Source organism: Lepidothrix coronata, unplaced genomic scaffold (genome assembly GCF_001604755.1).
Source record: "Lepidothrix coronata isolate B3197 unplaced genomic scaffold, Lepidothrix_coronata-1.0 Scaffold13, whole genome shotgun sequence".
NCBI lineage: Eukaryota > Metazoa > Chordata > Aves > Passeriformes > Pipridae > Lepidothrix > Lepidothrix coronata.
In genome coordinates, this window is record NW_016690193.1 from 1801742 (window position 1) to 1819728 (window position 17987).

Genomic DNA, 17987 nt, shown 5'->3' on the forward strand with positions numbered 1-17987 from the left:
CTGTGTGCATCAGTCTGCTTTCTCCTACTTGTCAGTTTGAAATTTCTATATGGTCTTCCTGATGTGGAGTACAGATCCTGTTTCCCTCTCACTTCTGGTGGAAATTTGGTCATCCTTTAGTGGGCCTAATCTACTCTAGAAGCTCCCCAGTCCCTGGTGAACCTGAGCCTCACTGCCTTACTCCATTGCTTTAGTCATGCATTGAGACTTTTTCTCCTCACCAACTGGGTTATTGTGGGGGTCCTTGTCTTTTTCATCTTATGTCCTGCTTCCAGAATCTCTTTGCTTTCTTTTATGTGGTGCCCAGTTAGACCACAACACCTGACTCCTTCCCAGAATTTCCCAACTTGTCCAAACTTTTTTTGAAGTTTGGCAGTGTAGTACCAGAGGGCACACCAGTACACTCTCTCTGGAATCAGGAACTAAATCTGTTTGGTACCTGGCAACTGAACCACGTATGGCTATTTCCTGTCCCTTTTTCTCTGCTGCAGGGAAGTCTTGTCAGTCCAAGAAGATCCTCGGATACCTTGTGCAGAGATGGGGACCATTGACCAGGAATATTACATCCTTTATCACTTTAGTGCCTTTCTGTCATGAAACTAGGGCTGGAAAAGCTTTTCAGTGCCCTAAAAAAGCCTCCTCAGTTTTACCTCTTTCCTTAAGCAGCAATGGGGTTTTTGCCTGCCGGTGAGACTGTTCAGGGATTGCCATGCTGGCTCTGTGTTGTGCGTTCTTCCACCTATGGCACAACCAAGTCACAAGAAAGGACTCTATGTCTGAGGATCATGGGGTGCCTGGAATTAATGTCTTTGTACCACCTACACACAGGTCAGGTAATCATGTGACACTTGATACTTTACCCTGGAATTGTCACCCTCTAGCTAGGCTTCTGACTGCATTTCTCTTGCACATCTGGACTGACTCAAGTGTTCCTATATGGGATGGCGGTGCAGCTTCCAGTTAAAGAATTGAGAAGCAATTACATTATATGTGTCATTAACAACCATATTCATCCTGTTTTGTAATAATTTATGCTGAGACATTGACTGAATTTAAATTATGAGAAGCTGAGGCTTATCTTAACCTATGTTTCATTCAAAAGAAGCTAGCCTTCTCTGAAAGTCAGTCTTCCTGTTACTTGGGTATGGACTTAATATAAGGTGAAAGGAAGAGCTCCAGACATGTAAGGTGTATTTGCATCAGCGTGTTACTAAGCTGGTGATCCCTGAGCTGTAGAGAGGTCAAAGGAAGGTCAGTAAGGTGGAGGAAAAGAGTCCCTAGAGGTTAAAAAGTTTATTGCAGCAGAGCAAAGCAAATATGTGTCATACATGTATCTTGTGATGTTCTGTCTTTATTTGCCTTCTGAAACAAGTCTTTGTGTAGGGCTATGTGGTAATATATATCTTCTAGTAAGTTTGGTGGTACTGAGAAAACTTAAAACTGAAAAAAGGATTCCCAAGAAAAGATTGAGAAATGTTACTTTAGGTTAACTTTAGGTTAGAGTTTGTGCTTGTGTTAATTGATTGCCAGCTAACTTGCTGTCACTAGCAGAAGTGGAAGTTCTTATTTAGACAACCTGCAAATATTCATATCAGAAATGTTTATGACACAGAAGAATTTTTCCAGGACAGAAATGTGTGGGTGGTTAGGTGACCACAATTAAAATTAGCACCTAAGGAGTTAAAGAAGAATGAAAAAGTTGAATTTAGCTGTTGCTATGAGGGCAAATTCTTGTCTAGCTGAATGAACAATTTCAAGGAAGTTCAAGGGAGTTTAGAGGCACATGCCACTGATTCTCCATCCGTTTATGTCAGGTCTGTATCTGGTCTAGGACTGAAGATTGTCTCTTTTGAGCATGAAAATTTTATGCATTGGTCCTGCCCATAATTATACCAAAGAAGGAAATACACTCCGCGTCCTTGCAAAATTTTCATGGCTCTTCTGATTTGGGGTGTTGCAGGGTGTAGCTAATACTCTGAGAAGGCTTCGGGATTCCTGGATGAAGGGTGTGATGAAAGAAGTGTATTGTTATTGTTTTAGGGGAGGAATCATGCTACTGGGTAAGCCTCTGTCACTGAGACTTGCTGGACTTGTTTGTTCTGACTTGCCTATGACTCCTTTCTTTCTTAATTCAGGAGATAAAGCCTCAAGTCTATGCTGAGATGCTGCACAGTGTGTTGTGGCGTTCAGGACAGTGCATCTCTGGGACAGAAGAGCTTCTTGCCAACCTCTCAGTGGTACCCAGAGGTGAGTGCCACAGGCTTCTGTCTTGCTCCTTGGTAGTTTGGGCAGCATGGCTATATCATGTGTAGATTTATAGGACAGTTTGAGCTTTGACCGAGAGTGTGGGGAGAATGGCACCAGTTCTGAGCTTGCTTCTGATTTGATCTGCCTTTCATACATCAGTAATCCTTCTGATATTCCAGCCTTTCTTCTCAACTGAAATGCATTTGTTTTCTGAGAATTCTGCAGCTCCTCTGCAGCATGGTGTGACAAACTGAGGTGGCCTATGTGGAAAGCAGGTGAGAGTCATCTTACTGTGCCCTGACTCTGATCTACTGTCTGTGCTTGTGCAGTTAGAATGTGTTGTAGTCTCAACTGCTGAACTAGAGGATGAGAGGAGTACAGTTGGTAATAGTAGCTTCTTGTGCTCTTCTTTATTTTCATGGACTTAGTGTGCAGCCAGTGAAGTGTTAATCTGTGCAGAATCAGCTTGGAAACACACCAAATCTGGCACCTGACTGTTTCTCCCACCCTGTCTTGGAATGAAAATCAAACTGAAAACCTACAAAGACTACAACTACTAGTGTGGTGCCTCATTTTTGGAGTAGATTTCAACCAATCAAAGAAGGACAAAGGGAGGCAGGCAGAGCTACTTTTGAAGGCTGAAAAGCAGAGATCCACTGCCATAATCTGTGACTGCCAAACTAACAGAACAAGATACTTTTCTATGACCAACACAGCTGGAAGTGGAAATTGGAGTGGTAAAGATGATGTAGAAGTTACAGAACCTATCCTAAACCAACTGTAATCAGTGGCTTGTACTTAATATTTTCTTTACACTGATATGGCCTCTGACATGTTGATGCAGATTGTAAAGTCCTTATGCAGTGAGTAGCCCTCCTACTTCTATTAAATCTGATTTCAGAATACGGGACTCTTTTTCAAGATGTTGGCTGTGGGAGTCAACTATAGAAAGACATATTATTGATCAAGGGTATTTCAGTTGTTGGCATTACAGTTGTGTCCCACAGACCGTTGAAATGGTACAGGAGCCTAGCTCTATTCCAACAATTAAAGAGCTCCTAGCTTCCAAAGAGTTGTATGCAAAATGGATGAGAGAGTAAGGAACAACAAACCTTTTGTGCTGATTGCACAGGTGATCCAATAATCAGGGAAGCCTGCATAAGCACCATTTTTCCATGATGGATATAGTTGCTGGTAAGACATCCCAGAGACTGAAATGGTGCCCTTGAATCTTCATGTAAGTAACAAGAACAATATTTGGAGCTGTTGTCTTTACCCAGCTGAAATGTGCTCTTGGGAAGCAGCAAGACCTTAGTAAAATTGGAGGGTTAAGGGGAGGAGCTCAATTAGTAAGTGGCAAATACATTACTGATGCTTTATCTGACTGCAGAGTGGTGGCATGCAGCACCTACTGTTTTTGTGGGATGTTCAAGGGTGTGGGGAGATCAAGCTGATTCAGTGTGACGCATAGAAGAACATACATTTTGTTTCTCTCAGCAGATCCCTTCAATGTTTGGAAGTTTTCCATTGTATTAGAATTGTTTTAGGAGAAATTAAACATTGAGTAATTGAGACTGGTAGGTAACTGACCTCATCCAAACAAGGGTCTCACAGTACTTAGGCAGGCACTAGCTTCTTCTGTTTCAGTTCTCAAAGAAGTAGAGGTTGTTCCATTCTTTTAAGTATGTGTGTCCTGACTATGCCACAAAAGAGCATAGGAGACATGTTAGGTTGGTGTGGTTGCTTGTGGTAAAGGTGGGAGTGAAATCAGCATATCTTGCTTTGTGGCCCTGTGCTTTTGCTACAGGGCTACTGCACTAAGCCAGATGCATTTTAGTTGCTGCCATTGCCAACCACCCTGCCAAGGCAGATAGATTTAGGGACCTAGTTCGGATTTTCCAATCTCACCCACCAGGCCAGCAGATTAATCTGTTCAGTTGCCCTATGAAGAGTGTCTAGTAAGAGTGATTGTAGACATGTGCCTGAATCCAACATTGACTGGAAAAACCAGACATGGCCATAAATGTGGAGAGATCCTCCTCAGCAGATGTGCCACCCAACCTCTGCCACTGGCTCTTCTGAGAGTACTGGATTATCAGTTAGCAGGTGTATAATAATAAAAAGTGCAATAATAAATTCATTATAGGAAGGCAGCAGCAGATCACACAGAAGAGGTTGCATGTTTTCGTCTATGCAGAGTGTGGCAATACACTTCAGTAAACAGCTGGAACCAGAAAACATTAATCTAAAGGCAAATCTAGTTTGGAGTGCTATGAGGGCTTGTCTTAAGAAGTAAAAAAATGTCGAGGGCAGATCTGTAAAGCAGAACAGGGTAGCTGTTCCCTGCTTATCCAGCAGCTCAGTGACTACGGACACATGATAAAGTTATACATCCTTTTCTTGTCTGAGAAGACATTTTCTGATCAGTTTGCTGGTATCTTTTGCTGAGGTTTTTGATAACTCACAGTAACTCAACCAGAAGAGATGGATAAGCTCAATACAGTGAATCAAATCTGTCAGGCAGAGGTGGGAGCTGAACATTCATTAATTGCATTGTGAATGAATATAGTAACATTTTAGGGAGTTTGGTACATGATGAGAGGAAAAACAGTTTGTCACCTGTGCATTGTTCTTGTCTTTTGCTTTTGGGTAAATGTTTCAAATTCGAAGGTAAAGAATTCATTTGGTGCTGATCAGGAATCTAACTTGAAATCCTATGTGTTTTCTAGTTGGTTTCACAAGGAAGACCAAACAATTTCAGCTCTGTCAAATTTCAGTGCAACTCTTCTTCCTAATGTGCCAATATCTACTAATGTAGCTTTATTTCTTACCGTATTTCACTTACTAAAGTATCCTGTATTGAGGTTTGATTTAATATATCTCTATCTAAACATAACTTTAGTGTATTTTAAATACTTAATTCTATAAAAACATAGCTATTTTCACAATAATTCTTTTGGATTATTTTTTTTCAGTATAGAATAACTTTTTGATGATCAAACCACAATGTTTGGCTCAGAGCCAAGGTGTGTAAACTAGGAGACTTAATAGTTCGCTTTTCCAGACCCGAATTAACTGGGATATGAAATGGAGAGGTGCTGCTGTCTCCGTGGATTGTCTTGGGCCCTTTGGGAATGGCGCATATTTTCAATGAGAACAGGGATTTTTCGCCGATAGTATTGCCAAGATAAGCAGTTTCGTACTGAAATAAAAGATCTTGGGTTTGAAACTTCTCACGAATTCACTGCAGACTGAGAGCTGCCAGACATAGGCTGTGAGGAGTTGGTTTTCGGAGCAGAGAGGATTTGGCTTTCCAGGTGTCCCAGTGGAATTTGAATGCTGATCTCTTGCTAAGGTTTGCTCCTGCAGTATGAGAGTTATCTCATTTGTAAGAGGGTGAATGGATTGGTGTTACCTGAATTCCCTTTTCTGCCCCACTAAGAGTTGTTTGTAGCTTACTGGAGTTTGGGTAATAAAAAAAGTGGAAGCCTGTGATATAAGGAAGCAAGACAAGTGGGGTTGATTCTGGAAGGCATCTACACAGACAACTGTGGTATTGGGGGTCTTCTGAGGAAAATGCTTGTCTATTAAGCACTGCCTCTTTGCCACAAGAAGAAAGAAATCATGCATCCATGGTTAAAGGCGATGAAGTAATTTCTGCTTCTGCTTTCATCAGCACTGCAGAGTATCAGTGCTTCTCTGGCCAGTGAGTGTTGATGGAGCAGAGTTTGCTTGGTTACTAGAGTGCAGAGAAACCATGTCTGATCCCTAAACAGGGCGTCCCACCTGCCACTAAACTATTTAACTATGGAGCTGGATGTCCCAAGCACAGGAATCCCTGTCAGGTGGTTATTCTGGTAGAGCATGACAAGCTTGCCCTCCGTGGCACAATAGCAAAAAGGCTACGAGAGCAAAGACCTAGTTGGAGGTGTAATGTGTATGAATAATGAATGCACTGAGTGGTCATAACCTGAACAAGAATTGGCTTTCACTAACCACCCTAGCCTCTGTCTCAACAGAGCTAGGCCAACCTAGTTCTGAGATAAAATAGACAAAAAAACCCCAAAATATGGGGGCTGCTGAGCTGGGTTCTGCACACAGACAGTACAATCGAAGGATACTGGCAATTGTACACTGTGGGAGTTGGTGAGACTTGGTCCTTCCATTGCAAAAGAAATTTTTTTTCCTGTTCTGTTACTTATCTTAGCAAGATGGAAGTTGAAAACATCCTGCTAAAGGGAGGAAACCTTTTTGGTTTTGAAAAGATATTTCCACTTTAACTTGTATATCCTATATACAAATATATACCATACATACATATTATTTACCTGTATGGGGATGTTGGTTGACACCATGGGGGTGTTGGTTGATGTGAAGTTCAACATGAGCAGGCAAGGTACACTTGTAGCCCAGAAAGCCAACCATGTCCTGGACTGCATCAAAAGAAGCATAGCCAACAGGTTATGGGGTCCCCAGCATAAGAAGGACATAGACTTGTTGGACTGAGTCCAGAGGAGGGCCATGAAGATGATCAGATGTCTGGAACACCTCTCCTAGAAAGACAGGCTGAGAGAATTGGGGTTGTTCAGCCTGAGAGAACAGGCTGAGAGAATTGGGGTTGGAGATGAGAAGGCTCTGGGGAGACCTTATAGCACCTTCCAGTACCTAAAAGAGGCCATAGGAAAGCTGGAAGGACTTTTTACAAGACCATATAGGGATAAGATGGGGGGAATGGCTTTAAACTGACAGAGGGATTTAGATTAGACATTAGGAAGAAATTCTTCTCTTTGAAAGTGGTGAGACACTGGAACATGTTGCCCAGAGAATCTGTGGATGCCCTATCCCTGGAAGTGTTCAAAGCCAGGTTGGATGGGGCTTTGAGCAACCAGGTCTAGTGGAAGGTGTCCCTGTCCATGGTAGGGGGGTTGGAACTGGATGATCTTTAGGGTCCCTTCCAACCTAAACCACTCTGTGATTCTGTGATATGAAAGCAGAAATATATGGAAGTGCTTCCTTTAAACTGTTTTCTGAAAAAAATTCAAAGTGAAATCAGTATCAGAAGTGGAGTAGGCTTTTATTCCTCATCTCCCATGTTTTTGTTTCCCCTGGCATTACAGCAGGTAATTCCTGAGGTATCTGTTTCCCCTTGCAAGTCTATATGACCTGTAGAGAAAAAGCAGTTCTGATATGTTGGAGGAGAAGCAGGTCTGTGCTGCCGGTGTTTGTTGCTGTAGCTTGTATTTGCATGAAAAGGAAATAGAGACAGACTGTTGGAAGGACAGTGCTGCCTGTGAGAGCATGAGTCCCACAGGTAGTGAGATGCTTGGTTTTCTGAATCTTAAGCTTTTGTAGCTGAGGCATAAAGCCATATCTTGATGAAATCTGTATACATTTCAAGAAACACAGCAGTTACAATACCAGAGTACTGTTGCCTCAATATTTGCAGAGTCAACCACATGCTGCCAGGGCTGTGCTGTGCTTTCTCTCTGTGCCAGGAGCAATGAAGGAATGGTGCTCCCATTGCCATTCAGGTGGAAGCACACTGGGGTGAGGACAGTTGCAACACAGGGAATCAGTCTGATTGTGATGGGTGGTAGGGGCTCAGGCTGGAAGCAAAAACTCTCCAGTGAGGAGAGCAAAATAAGATGCTAAAGCAGCATCTTTCAAGCATGAGAGGTGGCTAGCTAAGGAGGGGCAGAGGCATGTTGCTGAAGTGGGCTGTTCTGATGAGCCAAGAGGCTTGCCCTTGAGGGTTATAATTCACTGCCCATGAGGTATGCTGCAATTCCATAAGCTGGGACTGTGAAAGACTGTGAGCTGTGAGATGAGTGTGGGAGTGCTTCATGGGAGGCTGCAGTGTATTAAAGAAACAAGCAGAACAGTCCCACTGGTCTTGGGTTTTTATCTGAATCTCTTCAGCAGTTAAACCCTCAGGGTTAATGGATAGTTTATACAGTGAAAGTCTAGATGTTGAGAAGTCAAGACCTCACTGGAAGCAGTTGAGTTCCAATGTGTGTTATTTATGTGCTTTTACTGCAACTTGGATTTTGCAAAGTAAGTATCCTTGGCCAGCCTGGGATTTCAGGCTCCTATCAACTGCCCTGAAGTCTATTTTCAGAGCCTTGCCATCAGGGAACTGAGCCACTCTAGTGGGGAGAAAACTTGGGCTGTGCATTGCCAGAATAGAACTTTGCCCTGTAAAGTAGGAACAACAGAAGGATAGGTACTGGGCTTCTCTGTAGTATGTGACAAGCAGAAGACTTATTCCTGGTCACCTCTCCTGTGTATTTTGGTAACACTAAGCTGCTGGTTGTGTCTACCTGCAGTTGTGATGCTGGCTGAAGCTATCCTGTTTAACTTTTTCTTCCCAGTATGCCACCTCTTTCAGCAGGTAAAAATTAGCCTGCTTCCCTTCTTAAGTAATGGACTGGACTGAGATACCTGACAGCACTCTGACTAGCCAAAACCAAGGTTTTATGTGAGGAGATTAAACTTTTAGTTGTTTTCAACTCCCCTGTCACTTGCTGAGCATACCCCGTCTGTCTGCAGACCTGCAGACCTCTCAGCTGCTTCCTCTGTAGTGCTATCTGGTTTGTTTCTGATTTTTTTTGTCGCTGCTGTCAGTTTTGGGTTTTGTTTTTGTTTGCTTTGCTTGCCATCTTTTGCTTGTGACTTTACTTGGCTTTCTTGTCATAAGAGCAGAGCGTATAACACCATTCTGCTCTCCCACCACTTCACTACCTTTTCCTCTTTGGGATTTGTGCACCATACCCCTGCCTTCACTGCTCATCTGCTCCCTCAGATCATTTCCTAAGACAGAACCTCTACTGGTATCCTGCTCTGTTTTTACTGTGACTTTTTCTTTGACACCTTGTAGTCAGAAAACCTGCAAGACTTATTTTCTCTGCCTACCTTTCTGCCTCTTTTTGCCCCCAACTTCTCAGATGTTGCTCAGAAATGGCTGTGCCATGGGCCTGAAAAGGGGAAAACAGCATTTAATATGTCTGTTCCACAGAAATACAAACATGGATCAATGGATTTAAAACATTGTGGTGACTAGCCAGCTCAGACCTCCCCCCCAGGGCTGGCTGCTGCCATTTGTCACTCCAGGCATGTCTGAGAGATTATCTCACGTGTTTTTCTGTTACCTTGTGCTAATGCAGATCATGATGTGGAGACTCAGTGTGTGTCATGACAATTACTACATAGTGTGCTGTGGAATTACTGGGGGTCTTAAATAATTGTGCTTAGGGTTTTGCATCATCCTTCTACAAAGTTACTGAGGACATGTGCAAAAATGCAGTTTTCCTGCTGTTCTCTTGCTTAATGCTGCACTGGAGGACATAAATGTAGGAGAAGGGCTTATATGCCTTTGTCCATGTGTGAGTCAAGTTCTCAACTCCTTTACAGATCTGTTGTTGGCTTTCAGCAAATCCCTAAGTCTGGGTCTTGTTGCCATGTCACATTTACACAAATAGCTCTTTCTCTCACAGACTGTCTGGCAGGAGACCTCTTACAATGTATATGTGGCTTCGGTGCAATAAACCCCAAACCCTGTAGGGAATCAGTGAATATTACTACTCATACCAACTAAAAATAACCAAAGCTGTATGTTATATGGCATCTCCGGTAGCCTAGAGTATCCTTGGTGCAGAACATATTTCATCAGTCACGAATTATTACATATTACGTTCAGTTTAAGCACCTGTGTGGGCAGTCCCCTACACTTGAAATCTGTATAATATTTCTTGATGGGAAATTGTCTCTACAAGCAATACCTGCAAAACTCTTTCTCAGGGTGTATGTGAGGCAACTGAGGAAAGTTAGAACACATGAAATTCTCACTAAATATAAAGAAAAGGTTTTGCCACAAGCATGGGCAGAGACTGGACTAGGCACCCTGAGAAACTGGGATATCTTTATCCTTGGAGATATTAAAACCTTGACTGGACAAGGCCTGGAGCAACCTGCTGTAGAGGGACCCAGTTTAAACAGGCTGTCCAGGGTCCTTCCCTACCTACCTCATTTTGTGAGGTTTTCCAGCTGAGCTAAGCTGTGTACTCAGGGTGTACTATTGTCTTTGTACTAGAGCTGAATTTCTCTGTGTTGTTTTCTTCAATACAGGTAGTGATCCAGATGGACAGAGCAACGAGACGTATAGAGCCATGGAAGATAGCAGTCATTGTTGTGTCAGTGATAGTAGGCTTAGCCCTCATCATTGGCTTGATCACATTTTTTTTGTGTAACGGTAAGTGCACCACTCTTTTTGTTGTCACGAGTCTTCAGGCATCTGTTGTGTTTCACCTGCTACTGTTGTCTTGTCTGATCATTTAAGTATATGATTCACCCCTAGTACAGAACCCCCATGAGAAAACTCTCTAAACCCTATTCAAGATCTGAATTGATTTGAAAACCTGCAAGAATACTTGAAGTACCCTTTACTTGAATCAGGGATTTCAGTTTTAACCCTCTATTTTTTTCTTGTTTTGCGCTGGTTCCTCCACTGGTATCCATGGTGAACCAAAGGATAGCAGTCTTCTGTATAAGCCAGAGGTGTGTCTAGTACTCAGGCTATGCATAGTAAGCTTGGTATTGAACAGGGGTTTTGCAGAAACTTAACCTGGCACCTCCAGATGAGAATATTACAGAAACAGAGAGGGCAGAGCCCCTGGGCTTTTTGGAGCTCAGGATTCAGTCCTGGCTGCCAAGGGCTCAGTTTCAGTAGCAGATCACAGAATTGTTAAGGTTGGAAAAGAACTTTACAATTACCAAGTCCAACCATCTTGGCTCATGACTTGAAGCCCAGTCATTCCATTCCCAGCCACTTGGCTCATGAATGAAGCCAAGTCATTCCATTCCCAGTCTCTGAGATACAAGTGTGAGTGGTTTTGAAACGCCTTCCTGCTGGAATGGAACTAATCATGTTGTCAGTTCACCAGGAGTCAATGAGGTCGTGGCTTGCATTAGGACACTAGAAGAAGCAGTGGCAGAGCTACATCTTAGCTTTGATTTTTGCCAACCCTATGTTTTGGGGTCACTCTACCATTCACTGGAGAACCAGATTTTAAACATAACCCAACTGCTGAATGGATGCAAATAGCTCTGTGTCACCTGCCTTTCAGAGGGGCAGGGAGATGCCAGAGTGCAGCCAGGGAGGAGTGAGTGTGTCTACTGAGTCAGAAGGGACATATGTGGGCTGGTTTGTCTTATGCTGTGCTCACCTCAAGTCAAAAAAAGGAAGACCCCAGAGAAATGTTGTAATGGGTGTAATTTACAGCTACTTCAGATGGTTCTCAAAGAAATGAACCCCTAGCTGGTTCATGGAGCATCAGCATGGTCCAGATCCCCCTTTTCCCAAAGTGCTGCTAAAACTGTAATCCCACAGCTGATAGGATCACAACCAGAGCCTGGATCCCCTGCTTGTGCCATGTTCTATGAGGTACTGTTCATCTTTGAATTGTACCAAAGGAGATCAGCTGCCTTTTTTTTTTTTCTCCTCTGTAGATCAAGACAGATATTACAATGTGTCTTTCTTAATCACCAATGTCAACTACGACCCTCAGTATGAAAGGCAAACCACAGATGAGTTCAGGAACCTAAGTGAAGAAGTTGAAACCATGGTAAACTAAGATATTTTTCTGTTCACGCCTGGGCTATGGTGAGGGGTCTTGCAGTTGTGTGATTGGAAATAGTCAGAGGTGATTTTACCTCATCCTTACATGTCTGGCCTTACCTGTCTAAACCTTGCTGTAGTGGGTTAAAGATGTGTTGCTGACTGCATGCAAGCAGATGGTAAGCACAGGTGCTGTCTGTTCCAGCAGCTCTGTGGTGAAACTGGCAACCCTAGAGCAGAACAGACAGTGAAATTGGCCAACTCAGCTGTTTATTTTGCATCTGTATCCTCTGATGGAAATTTAATGGTAGCTTTGGTGTAGAGGTGGAGATCTGAAAGCATTTTCTTGTGCTTCAGAGGCTCATGAGACTGTTATATCATGAAAGCATGTACTTATTACAGGTGTATTTTAACACACCCTTTTCTTTTAACAGATGTCTGAAGTATTCAAGAACTCCTTTCTAAGTAAAAGGTACATCAGGTCCCACGTTGTCAGTCTAAGGTAAGTAATGTGGTGGCCTGGAATAAGCAGGGATGTGTTAAATATATTTTCTTCCTACTACTTGACCATATGGAGCATTTTGTGTTGTTTATGCTTGGGTTATACTGGCAGGATGAGTAAGCCTTGTCTGGTTGTCACTCTCCTGCAGTGCTCAAAACACTGAGGGCTCAGTTACCTTCAGAGGTCAGCAAGGAAGAGAAATTTGGCGTTATACTTCTGCAGGTTGATTCCCTGAACACTAGTTTTTTGTGACTGTGATGCAGTAACTGGATTACTGAGTGATCTTTGTCTTCACTACTAGTTAACAGCTTGAGAGATGCCGAGTAAGCTCTTTATCACACTTATTGCTTCCCATGAAAGCTTGGGTTGGTGTTTACCACTCTGCATGGTGTACAATAGGAGAGTACTATTCTCCTCCCTCTCTGGAAAGGTCTGAAGGAATAAATGAGTCCACTGTGAGATACATAAATATAGACAAGGGAACATAGGCATAGATACAGTAGACAGACAGAGGCAAGTGGAACATACAGGTATAAATGTCCTTGGTGAGAGGTTTTAAGTCTTTCCTCTGCTGTAATTATGCATCACTCTCAGTGGTAAGAGCCATTGCTTCCCTCTCCTTCATGCTGCCTTATTTTGGAGTTGTATTTCTGTAAGGCTCAAATCTGCTGTGGAATATTTCTTCCTATACAGTAAAAATGTCAAACTTTTCACAAATATCCTTCTTCACAGCACTTCTGGGCTTTCTTGCCTTTACCTGTCTCTAGATGGAATGAGTAGTTTGCTTAAACTGTTCTACATTGTTTTCTGATGCTGGTTCCTTCCAAAAGCCTCCCATAGTGTACATCAACTGAAATTGCAGAATTGGGAGCTAGACTTCAAGCGATCTCTTTACGACTTTTAAGTTGATTGAACAGTGTATCTCTTCCACTCTTATTTTCACTACAGATACCTTGTGCAGCTAGGCACTGGAGCAGCTTAGCTGCATCTCTGCTGTCTTTTCCTCAAGGCTTTGGTTGGTATTCCTTGAGACTGTTGCTTTAAAATATTGGGCTCAACATTTTATAGTGACAGCAAGTGATCTCAAACTACTGAGTATGTTGTATCTAAATACAATGGATCAAACTGGCCAATAAATGGACAAGTGACTTAAATGGAAAGAAATGCCAGAAGACCTTTTTAACTTCTGTAGATCTAAACTGGATATTTCGAATGGCTCTCAGGAATGGCGTGTTGGATATCTGTTGAAGGGTTTTAACTTGCTGTGTTGTTACCATTGCCATTTGTGTCCTAGTGACCAGGATCTGTGTAGAGGCCAAAGGGAACAATCCCTTCTCTGCTTCTCAGCTCTACTGCTTATAAAAGTTTCCAGAAAATTCCCTCTGATCATTGTCATAGTGAGAACCTTTGGCTACCTGCTGACATGTCATCATCTTCCTTTACTTGTGCACAGCTATGCTATTTGTTCTAGATGTCTGTGCAAACCAGACCTGTTCTCATATAAACAGGCAGACAGTACAAAGCAGAACCAAGAGCATTAGTGGGCAAAGAGGACAACACCACTCTGTTTGTGTTGGTTTGTAGCCCAGATCCTGGTGGAGTGCTTGCATCTGTTGTTCTGGTATTTAAATTTGCCTCTGCTGACAGAGAAGCAACGACCTGGGGTCACGTCAACCGTGTGTTACGCAGAAGGCTGCAAACAACCTCAATGGGCTTGGCTGTTGACCAATCTACCATTAGACTCACAGGCAAGTGCCTTAGGTTTGTGTTTTCAGCTAGGAATTGGTTCCTCATACTTTGCTGTTCATAGCATAATGAGTTTCACTTTAGTATGCCAATATGGGCTATTCTTGTTTTCTTTTTTTTGCCTTTTCAAAACTGTATGTTAAGCTGACAGCCTGGGAACTTGGAAGAAGTAGCATGCAAAGCACTAAAACACACAGGCACTGATTTATGGGTGTGAGCTCTCCTCTGTCCATTAGAGGCTTTCTCTGTATGACCTACCTGTGTTGAATGAGACAGACCCTCTCAATTCATCAAAAAAAACCAACTTTGTGACCAGGGATTCACAAACTACTTTAAGGCACACATTGAATTGAACGAGAACCTGTATCACCAGGTACTGGAAGGAGAGTCCTCAAGCTATTAAAAAATGCAAAGATGAGATGGTTCCCTTCTCCACCCTCTGCCATTCCCTTTGCTTATTTGACAAATTGCTGTGTTTGTAACAAAACATGAGGTTCCCTGGGCAGTAATCCTCTCCCATGAATCTGTCGCTGGTTACCATCTGAATCTGGCAGAGAGGGTTTTGTAGGAAAGAAATTGAAAACTTTGCAGTTTAGCTCCAGTCAATCTCAGCACTGAAGACTGTTTATGAAGACTGTTTTGACCACCTTGCCACACTAAAGCTGAAAAGATGCCTGTGTTAGCTGGTTACTGTGTGTTATATGTGTAGATGTAACTTGCACCTACTTGCAGTAGTAAGCCACTTTGGTTAGCCTTGAGCTAAGGCAAGAAAGATATATCCTGTGGCCTTACACTTTCAGTGACGAACAAAAGCTTCACTGAACTTCTCCAACACAACACATTACTCCTTTTACCATACTTCACTCCATGCAGCAATGCAACCCATTTAATTTGTGTTTCTGGGTACAGGGAGGAAGTCTGTGCTAAATCACAGAGCATATGAGATATACTCACTGTGGTATTTGCTTTTCATTTCAGAGTTGAATAAGGAAAAGGGAGATAACCTATTAAACAACTGTAAGTACAAATGCTTTATAGTAAAACTTCAGGGACATGGTTCTAGATGTTCTGTGTTTACAAAATCATGATGTTTTTATGAAACAAGTTGAAAAAAGAACTTATTTCATGTACTAGAGCAGAAGAGAGTGCATGAGACATGGAAGACGAGCTCATTTTCTTGTAGTCTTGCTGGCTCTGTGCTGTTTGTAGAATAAAGCATTCTGAATTGGTGGTGGGAAGCACTTGCTTTAATGTTGGTTTGGGGAAGTTGGGGATATAGATAAGCTGCTGTTAGCAAGTTTGCACAAGCACTACAGTTGCTCTGGGCCAATAAAAAACATTTTCCCTCCTGCCCCCTCCTCCATGCAGAAACATTTGAGAACGGATGTCTGTCAGATTTGAGCTAAAAGGGCAGAGAGTGGGAGAGGGAGAAGAGCTGATCACAGTGAGAGCAAGGCAGTGGCTCAGCCCTGGAGATTGGCAGGTTCTCAGTCCTTCTCTTGTTCTGTGCTCCCCCTTGAGGTCTTAAAGCTCCTATGGAAACAGGGGGAAACATAAGTACCGTCCCAGGGGACTGCATCAGTCCCCTGCATGGTCTCAAAGAGTTTGTATGTTAGTTTTCCATCTTCATATGGACCCTGAGAATTGGATCTAACTTTTTTCAGGTGGGTAACATGACTGTGCAATTGGCACAGTGGCTGTAAGTAAATTTTTGGAGGAAGAGGACACTACTTTTTTGTTGCTGCTGTCAAGGCTAATCTGGAGGTGACCTGAAAAAAATCCTTTCTTTCAGTGTCTCAGATACACAGCCTTCAGTTCCCATGGGAGTACATATAGGCTGGTGTGTCTGGAAACTGGCTTAATGAAAAAGTACTGACTCTTCTATCAAATTTCCTTGTTTATCCTGCATCTATCCTGAGTCACTTGTGACCATGACACTTGGTTTCCCTGCTTTAGGTGAAGGTCATCTCTTGACAGACACCCTGCCCTGATACATGTGCGTGTGCAGCCATGAGGGTCTTCAATCAGTTAAAGCAGAGCTGTCTTTTCTTTGGCAGGCTGTGGAATACGGAGAGAGGCATTCTCCTTCACAGGAGTGGAGAGAATAATTGGTGGGCAGCGTGCACGGGATGGAGAATGGCCATGGCAGGCCAGTATTCAGCTCGACGGGACCCATCGCTGCGGTGCATCAATCATCAGCAATACCTGGCTAGTGACTGCAGCCCACTGCTTTAGAGAGTAAGTCATCAGCGTCTTTCTGATTCTAAAGGCCTTAGGACTCTTGGGTGCTCTGACCTTTTGTGCCCCTCTAATGCCTGTATCTGCCGAAAGATAATGAAGTTTGACTCTTCTCTTTCCTTAGGCAAACCTGATCACATTGCTTTCTGATGCTTAAACGGAGAGCTAAGCTCCTTTGGGGATCTTGTTTTGTGTGGCTGTGACATAACCTCAAATATCTTACAGAGGAACTAATCCTCGGAGGTGGACTGCCAGCTTTGGGATTCTGCTGAGACCTCCAAAACAGAGAAAACTTGTCCGAAGAATTATTGTTCATGAAAGATACGGTAACGTTATCCTTGATCACGAACATGATGTGGCTGTTGTGGAACTCGCATCTGCTATTGAGTTCACAAGTGATGTGCACAGTGTGTGTCTTCCTGAAGCATCTCACGTTTTCCCAGACAACACTTCCTGCTTTGTCACAGGCTGGGGAGCTTTGGAGAATGATGGTGAGTGTCTCTTGCCTTCCTGTGCCCTGTCTTTCCAACGATATCAAGGATGTATCTTGTAGCCTACAGTTGAATTTAATACTGAAATATGTACAAAAATGCCTTTGTGCATTCTGCTAAAGAGTATCTGGTGATGATGAAAGATAGAGAAGGGTTATGTTTGGGAACAATTGAAGGATTTTGGTGGATGGGGGAACTTTCTTATTTCTGAGACATTGGCTAGGTAGCTCCCTAAATTGCCTGTGATGGCAGAAAAGCTGTAGGAAAATCTGTCTACTCCTAATCTTTGCATGTTTTATGTTGCATACTCTGCAAATTGTTGTACCACTTCTCCTTCTAGGCTATAGTGTTAATCAGCTTCGACAAGCAGAAGTGAAAATTATAAGTACTGAGATCTGTAATAGTAGACAAGTATATGGTGGAGTAATAACGCCTGGAATGTTGTGTGCTGGATACTTGGAGGGGGAAGTGGACGCTTGCCAGGTAAGTTTGTTTATAGGTAATAATAATAAGAAACTAGGTGGAGTGGAAACTGATGTTTTCTAGAAATAAAATACACTTTAGGGAGTCTAAAGTTTATGGGTTTCAATATCTTGACAGATGCAAATGAAGAGCTGCATGGCTCATGGGCTGAAGTCTGAACTTCAGTGCTTGGAGTTTATAATGAACCTATGAGAGGATACAGATGTAAGGGAGTGGACTGGGAGAGACTGAATAAGACATAGGCTGTCAGCCTCTGTCTTGCCAGTAAACTGGCAAGTAAACTGTGTGAAACTTGAATTATAGCTGAGGTCTAGAGAAAAATACCTGTCAGTTGTAACACAACAATTTAAGACTTGGATTAGTGAGGTGAACAGTCTTTGCTTTGTTCTTACCTGTTGACATTTTTCTCCTTAGGGTGACTCTGGTGGGCCACTGGTACATGTGAACTCCAGAGGAATCTGGTATCTTGTGGGAATAGTGAGCTGGGGAGATGAATGTGGAAAGCCAAATAAACCAGGAGTGTACACACGAGTGACTTACTATCGAAATTGGATCCGCTCTAAAACGGGCATCTGAAACCTGGAGCAGGTTAAGTTCTGTGGGCTGTGTACAGCTATTCCTCTGACACATTCTACTCTGTGGTCACCGTCTAAAGAGCTGCTGGCTT

The 17987-nt window shown here is 42.8% G+C and overlaps 1 protein-coding gene across 1 annotated transcript; it reads left to right on the plus strand.

The window, feature by feature from the left end:
* The first annotated feature begins 2154 nt into the window (after positions 1-2154).
* TMPRSS11E (transmembrane protease, serine 11E) lies at positions 2155-17896 on the plus strand. Its single transcript, XM_017805796.1, has 10 exons — positions 2155-2251; positions 10376-10495; positions 11752-11867; positions 12295-12362; positions 13947-14110; positions 15087-15125; positions 16166-16346; positions 16572-16837; positions 17178-17320; positions 17735-17896. The coding sequence occupies exons 1-10, from the start codon at positions 2155-2157 to the stop codon at positions 17894-17896; spliced, it is 1356 nt and encodes a 451-aa protein (XP_017661285.1).
* Positions 17897-17987: the final 91 nt, after the last annotated feature.